At 48.5% G+C, this 7980-nt stretch overlaps 1 protein-coding gene across 1 annotated transcript in view; it reads right to left on the bottom strand.

The window, feature by feature from the left end:
- The window catches only part of LOC306917775 (cilium assembly protein DZIP1-like), a gene marked incomplete at its 5' end in the record, with an annotated part of 88109 nt that extends 81797 nt beyond the window's left edge, over positions 1-6312 (bottom strand). Inside the window, 2 exons of the mRNA XM_079530684.1 lie at positions 986-1048; positions 6166-6312. Of these exons, the coding sequence (XP_079386810.1) occupies positions 986-1048; positions 6166-6312 (210 nt within the window). The remainder of the gene's footprint in view (positions 1-985; positions 1049-6165) is intronic.
- Positions 6313-7980: the final 1668 nt, after the last annotated feature.

Below are 7980 nucleotides of genomic sequence, written 5' to 3'. Positions count from 1 at the left end.
TTCAGTGTGTTTGATAACAATCGTGTGTCGTCGTTTTGGGGATGTCATTATCCATTACTACAGTGTGTAGTAATGTTTTCACGTACAAAGTTCTCTTCAACTGGAATTTCGGATAATGGTCCATACATTGTGTGTAGAATGTTTCACGCAAATTGCTAAAAAAACCAGGCATAAAATCAGGTATTAGCATTCTTCAAACTGCTAAAAATGGAGGGAAAACTGAGGGCGGAGCTTACTTTTCAAAGTGACAGATGTGTTCCCCATGAGTCAAGGAACATATGGAAACAAGTGCCATGAATTTTGGCCAAACGAGGCATGAGTTATGACTGTTCAAAGGTTTAATTTTCAAATAATTGCCGTAGCGCCCCCCTTTGACCAATTGGAGTAAGACTGGTTACAGGCCTATTTGGCATGACCCTCTACTATACTGTAAAGTGGCATAAGCAAATGACGCTTCATGTAGGTATTAGGGGCAGAAGAAGAAGTTTCACAAAACAGCAATTTTCATTGGCTCATAAAAACTTCATTTTTTCACTTAACAAACGATTATTTGTCCATATAGGTCCAAAGTTCAAGTGTAGAAGTTTTCGTGCATTTTTATCAAAGAACCTGGGAGCAGATACATTTGAACTGTTTTTCATATAATTCAAAATGAAGGAGAAAGGACAAAAACAATAAGTGAACAAAGTCACTGCGTGACTTATTGGTCCCTTAAAAAAGTATTTAAATGAGAAAACGGTTTTCTGAAAACCTTACGTTTCTATGTCAGCGCTGCTCGCTGGTGTTTTCAAAAATAGCAGATCTACAAGCTCGTAGCGCGGCACCGAGTGCTGCGCTACGAGCTTGTAGATATGCTATTTTTCAACAGTTAAAACACAACCCACTCTACAGCGACGCACGCACGCACACGCGCACACATGCACACACACAGACGGACACACACGCACGCACACGCACACAGACACACACACACACACACACACACCTGCTCCTTGAGTTGCTGCTCCAGCTTGAAGATGGCGTGAGTCTGTAGCTCTCTGTCCACTTCCTGGTAACACAGTAAAGACCAATATTAACATATTTTAACATTATATTAACTTTATATTAACCCTCTTATGGCCAGCCTAATTAACAGTGGATTGTGCCTTCTGCCTGCACTATTCATATGTTTAATTTGTCATTTTAATGCCAATAGAAAAATCTGTGATATACACACTGCATCTCATTCTCACACGGCAATCCTATAGTATTATACCCAGTCCTGATGGTGGCGGTAACGTCACCATAGAATAGAATAGACTTTTATTTGTCATTGCACACCAAGCATACACTGAGCATACAACGACATTTCAAGGGAGCTCCCACATAACCGTAGTACATAAACACATAACATAACACGTAACATACAACACAAAGTAAAGTGCATGGTGATATTTTAAAGTGCATGATGGATGAAAAGGGAACCAATAAATGATCACAGTCCAGTTAGAGTCAGAATGCATGATGCATATGAGGGGACAGTCAATGCTCATTTAGTAGTCGTTCGTTTAGCAGTCTGACTGCGTAGGGGAAAAAGCTGTTTGTCAGTCTTGAGCTACTAGCACTGATGGACTGGTATTTCCAATCACTGAAGCGATGTTGGTGCTCCAGGACAGGGTCTCACTCACACTGAGAGCCAGGAACATGTTGGTGCTCCAGGACAGGGTCTCACTCACACTGAGAGCCAGGAACATGTTGGTGCTCCAGGACAGGGTCTCACTCACACTGAGAGCCAGGAACATGTTGGTGCTCCAGGACAGGGTCTCACTCACACTGAGAGCCAGGAACATGTTGGTGCTCCAGGACAGGGTCTCACTCACACTGAGACCCAGGAACATGTTGGTGCTCCAGGACAGGGTCTCACTCACACTGAGACCCAGGAACATGTTGGTGCTCCAGGACAGGGTCTCACTCACACTGAGAGCCAGGAACATGTTGGTGCTCCAGGACAGGGTCTCACTCACACTGAGAGCCAGGAACATGTTGGTGCTCCAGGACAGGGTCTCACTCACACTGAGAGCCAGGAACATGTTGGTGCTCCAGGACAGGGTCTCACTCACACTGAGAGCCAGGAACATGTTGGTGCTCCAGGACAGGGTCTCACTCACACTGAGAGCCAGGAACATGTTGGTGCTCCAGGACAGGGTCTCACTCACACTGAGAGCCAGGAACATGTTGGTGCTCCAGGACAGGGTCTCACTCACACTGAGAGCCAGGAACATGTTGGTGCTCCAGGACAGGGTCTCACTCACACTGAGAGCCAGGAACATGTTGGTGCTCCAGGACAGGGTCTCACTCACACTGAGAGCCAGGAACATGTTGGTGCTCCAGGACAGGGTCTCACTCACACTGAGAGCCAGGAACATGTTGGTGCTCCAGGACAGGGTCTCACTCACACTGAGAGCCAGGAACATGTTGGTGCTCCAGGACAGGGTCTCACTCACACTGAGAGCCAGGAACATGTTGGTGCTCCAGGACAGGGTCTCACTCACACTGAGAGCCAGGAACATGTTGGTGCTCCAGGACAGGGTCTCACTCACACTGAGAGCCAGGAACATGTTGGTGCTCCAGGACAGGGTCTCACTCACACTGAGAGCCAGGAACATGTTGGTGCTCCAGGACAGGGTCTCACTCACACTGAGAGCCAGGAACATGTTGGTGCTCCAGGACAGGGTCTCACTCACACTGAGAGCCAGGAACATGTTGGTGCTCCAGGACAGGGTCTCACTCACACTGAGAGCCAGGAACATGTTGGTGCTCCAGGACAGGGTCTCACTCACACTGAGAGCCAGGAACATGTTGGTGCTCCAGGACAGGGTCTCACTCACACTGAGAGCCAGGAACATGTTGGTGCTCCAGGACAGGGTCTCACTCACACTGAGAGCCAGGAACATGTTGGTGCTCCAGGACAGGGTCTCACTCACACTGAGAGCCAGGAACATGAACTCTGTGACCACCTCTACTGCCTCGTTGTTCATGAGCAGAGGGGAGTGGTCCGGCCTTGACTTCCTAAAGTCCACTATAATCTCCCTTGTCTTCGATTTTGACCAAATAGAGCGAATCTGGCGATGTCACTTCCGGTTTAAGGAATCACAACATCCAGGACTAGTTTGGACTGGTGCAGCACTATCAGATGTCCGGAATGCTAAGCGATCATTGTTTATTTTAATAACTAAGTCAAATTAAGCTCTAATCAAGCCCAAAATATCGCATTTTATGCAGCGATGCATGCACGATCACACGCGTGCGTGATCGACCGTGGGGAGTCGTCTTACCCCTACGATCTACAGAGAGGGGAGTTGTCTTACCCCTACGATCTACAGAGGGGAGTCGTCTTACCCCTATGATCTACAGAGAGGGGAGTCGTCTTACCCCTACGATCTACAGAGAGGGGAGTTGTCTTACCCCTACGATCTACAGAGGGGAGTCGTCTTACCCCTACGATCTACAGAGAGGGGAGTCGTCTTACCCCTATGATCTACAGAGAGGGGAGTCGTCTTACCCCTATGATCTACAGAGAGGGGAGTCGTCTTACCCCTACGATCTACAGAGAGGGGAGTTGTCTTACCCCTACGATCTACAGAGGGGAGTTGTCTTACCCCTACGATCTACAGAGGGGAGTCGTCTTACCCCTACGATCTACAGAGAGGGGAGTCGTCTTACCCCTATGATCTACAGAGAGGGGAGTCGTCTTACCCCTACGATCTACAGAGGGGAGTCGTCTTACCCCTACGATCTACAGAGAGGGGAGTTGTCTTACCCCTACGATCTACAGAGAGGGGAGTTGTCTTACCCCTACGATCTACAGAGAGGGGAGGTGTCTTACCCCTATGATCTACAGAGAGGGGAGTTGTCTTACCCCTACGATCTACAGAGAGGGGAGGTGTCTTACCCCTATGATCTACAGAGAGGGGAGTCGTCTTACCCCTACGATCTACAGAGAGGGGAGTCGTCTTACCCCTATGATCTACAGAGAGGGGAGTCGTCTTACCCCTACGATCTACAGAGAGGGGAGTCGTCTTACCCCTATGATCTACAGAGAGGGGAGTTGTCTTACCCCTATGATCTACAGAGAGGGGAGTCGTCTTACCCCTACGATCTACAGAGAGGGGAGTCGTCTTACCCCTATGATCTACAGAGAGGGGAGTCGTCTTACCCCTACGATCTACAGAGAGGGGAGTCGTCTTACCCCTATGATCTACAGAGGGGAGTTGTCTTACCCCTATGATCTACAGAGGGGAGTTGTCTTACCCCTACGATCTACAGAGAGGGGAGTCGTCTTACCCCTATGATCTACAGAGAGGGGAGTTGTCTTACCCCTATGATCTACAGAGAGGGGAGTCGTCTTACCCCTATGATCTACAGAGAGGGGAGTTGTCTTACCCCTACGATCTACAGAGAGGGGAGTCGTCTTACCCCTATGATCTACAGAGAGGGGAGTTGTCTTACCCCTATGATCTACAGAGAGGGGAGTCGTCTTACCCCTATGATCTACAGAGAGGAGAGTTGTCTTACCCCTATGATCTACAGAGGGGAGTTGTCTTACCCCTACGATCTACAGAGAGGGGAGTCGTCTTACCCCTATGATCTACAGAGGGGAGTTGTCTTACCCCTACGATCTACAGAGAGGGGAGTTGTCTTACCCCTACGATCTACAGAGAGGGGAGTCGTCTTACCCCTATGATCTACAGAGGGGAGTCGTCTTACCCCTATGATCTACAGAGAGGGGAGTCGTCTTACCCGTATGATCTACAGAGAGGGGAGTCGTCTTACCCCTACGATGTACAGAGAGGAGAGTTGTCTTACCCGTATGATCTACAGAGAGGGGGGTCGTCTTACCCCTACGATCTACAGAGAGGAGAGGTGTCTTACCCCTATGATCTACAGAGAGGGGAGTTGTCTTACCCCTACGATCTACAGAGAGGGGAGTTGTCTTACCCCTATGATCTACAGAGAGGGGAGTCGTCTTACCCCTATGATCTACAGAGAGGGGAGTTGTCTTACCCCTATGATCTACAGAGGGGAGTTGTCTTACCCCTATGATCTACAGAGAGGGGAGTTGTCTTACCCCTATGATCTACAGAGGGGAGTTGTCTTACCCCTATGATCTACAGAGGGGAGTTGTCTTTGTCTTACCCCTACGATCTACAGAGAGGGGAGTTGTCTTACCCCTACGATCTACAGAGAGGGGAGTCGTCTTACCCCTACGATCTACAGAGAGGGGAGTTGTCTTACCCCTATGATCTACAGAGGGGAGTCGTCTTACCCCTATGATCTACAGAGAGGGGAGTCGTCTTACCCGTATGATCTACAGAGAGGGGAGTCGTCTTACCCCTATGATCTACAGAGGGGAGTCGTCTTACCCCTATGATCTACAGAGGGGAGTCGTCTTACCCCTACGATGTACAGAGAGGGGAGTCGTCTTACCCCTACGATCTACAGAGAGGGGAGTCGTCTTACCCCTATGATGTACAGAGGGGAGTCGTCTTACCCCTACGATCTACAGAGGGGAGTCGTCTTACCCCTATGATCTACAGAGAGGGGAGTCGTCTTACCCCTACGATCTACAGAGGGGAGTCGTCTTACCCCTACGATCTACAGAGGGGAGTCGTCTTACCCCTATGATCTACAGAGAGGGGAGTCGTCTTACCCCTACGATCTACAGAGAGGAGAGTTGTCTTACCCCTACGATCTCCCCTGCAGTCTGCACCAATCTGAAATATGTGGACCTCAGTTGCACTGAGAGATTACCGAACCAAACTGTGATGCCAAACCTGACCAGACTTTCCAAGACTGCTCGATAGAACAGTCTTGGAAAGCCTGGTGTGCGTGTCTCTGTTGTCTCTACTGTCTCTCCTCTGTATTAACCAGTAGAATATTACCTCTCTGTCTCTGTCTCTACTGTCTCTGTCTCTGCTGTTTCTGTTTCTACTGTCTGTGTGTCTCTCTGTTGTCTCTACTGTCTCTGTCTCTACTGTCTCTGCTGTCCCTACTGTCTCTGTCTCTGCTGTCTCTGTCTCTACTGTCTCTGCTGTCCCTACTGTCTCTGTCTCTGCTGTCCTCTCTCCTCCAGGCTGCTTCCAGAGCCTTCAGTACAAACCTCTACATATATCAGTATAATGTTACCTCTCTGTCTCTGCGTGTGTCTCTGTTGTCTCTGTTGTCTCTACTGTCTCTGTCTCTGCTGTCCTCTCTCCTCCAGGCTGCTTCCAGAGCCTTCAGATGCTCCAGTTCTTTCTGCAGCTCGTTGTATTTACACTGATGCTCTTTTTCCTGGAAAAACAAAAACCAAACCGTTCAGTTTCACTGTTCCATGAAAGAAGGGTATGAACCCTGCTACTGTTCCATGAAGGGTATGAACCCTGCTACTGTTCCATGAAGGGTATGAACCCTGCTACTGTTCCATGAAGGGTATGAACCCTGCTACTGTTCTATGAAGGGTATGAACCATGCTACTGTTCTATGAAGGGTATGAACCCTGCTACTGTTCCATGAAGGGTATGAACCCTGCTACTGTTCTATGAAGGGTATGAACCCTGCTACTGTTCCATGAAGGGTATGAACCCTGCTACTGTTCTATGAAGGGTATGAACCCTGCTACTGTTCTATGAAGGGTATGAACCCTGCTACTGTTCTATGAAGGGTATGAACCCTGCTACTGTTCTATGAAGGGTATGAACCATGCTACTGTTCTATGAAGGGTATGAACCCTGCTACTGTTCTATGAAGGGTATGAACCCTCCTACTGTTCTATGAAGGGTATGAACCCTGCTACTGTTCCATGAAGGGTATGAACCCTGCTACTGTTCCATGAAGGGTATGAACCCTGCTACTGTTCCATGAAGGGTATGAACCCTGCTACTGTTCCATGAAGGGTATGAACCCTGCTACTGTTCTATGAAGGGTATGAACCCTGCTACTGTTCCATGAAGGGTATGAACCCTGCTACTGTTCCATGAAGGGTATGAACCCTGCTACTGTTCCATGAAGGGTATGAACCCTGCTACTGTTCTATGAAGGGTATGAACCCTGCTACTGTTCTATGAAGGGTATGAACCCTGCTACTGTTCTATGAAGGGTATGAACCCTGCTACTGTTCTATGAAGGGTATGAACCCTGCTACTGTTCTATGAAGGGTATGAACCCTGCTACTGTTCCATGAAGGGTATGAACCATGCTACTGTTCTATGAAGGGTATGAACCCTGCTACTGTTCCATGAAGGGTATGAACCCTGCTACTGTTCCATGAAGGGTATGAACCCTGCTACTGTTCTATGAAGGGTATGAACCCTGCTACTGTTCCATGAAGGGTATGAACCCTGCTACTGTTCCATGAAGGGTATGAACCCTGCTACTGTTCCATGAAGGGTATGAACCCTGCTACTGTTCTATGAAGGGTATGAACCCTGCTACTGTTCTATGAAGGGTATGAACCCTGCTACTGTTCCATGAAGGGTATGAACCCTGCTACTGTTCCATGAAGGGTATGAACCCTGCTACTGTTCTATGACAGAAGGGTATGAACCATGCTACTGTTCCATGAAGGGTATGAACCCTGCTACTGTTCTATGAAGGGTATGAACCCTGCTACTGTTCCATGAAGGGTATGAACCCTGCTACTGTTCCATGAAGGGTATGAACCCTGCTACTGTTCCATGAAGGGTATGAACCCTGCTACTGTTCTATGAAGGGTATGAACCCTGCTACTGTTCCATGAAGGGTATGAACCCTGCTACTGTTCCATGAAGGGTATGAACCCTGCTACTGTTCCATGAAGGGTATGAACCCTGCTACTGTTCTATGAAGGGTATGAACCCTGCTACTGTTCTATGAAGGGTATGAACCCTGCTACTGTTCCATGAAGGGTATGAACCCTGCTACTGTTCCATGAAGGGTATGAACCCTGCTACTGTTCCATGAAGGGTATGAACCCTGCTACTG

This window comes from Electrona antarctica, assembly GCF_951216825.1.
Source record: "Electrona antarctica genome assembly, contig: scaffold_55, whole genome shotgun sequence".
NCBI lineage: Eukaryota > Metazoa > Chordata > Actinopteri > Myctophiformes > Myctophidae > Electrona > Electrona antarctica.
Note: the sequence above shows the minus strand (reverse complement) of the source record. Positions and strands in the feature narration are given on the sequence as shown.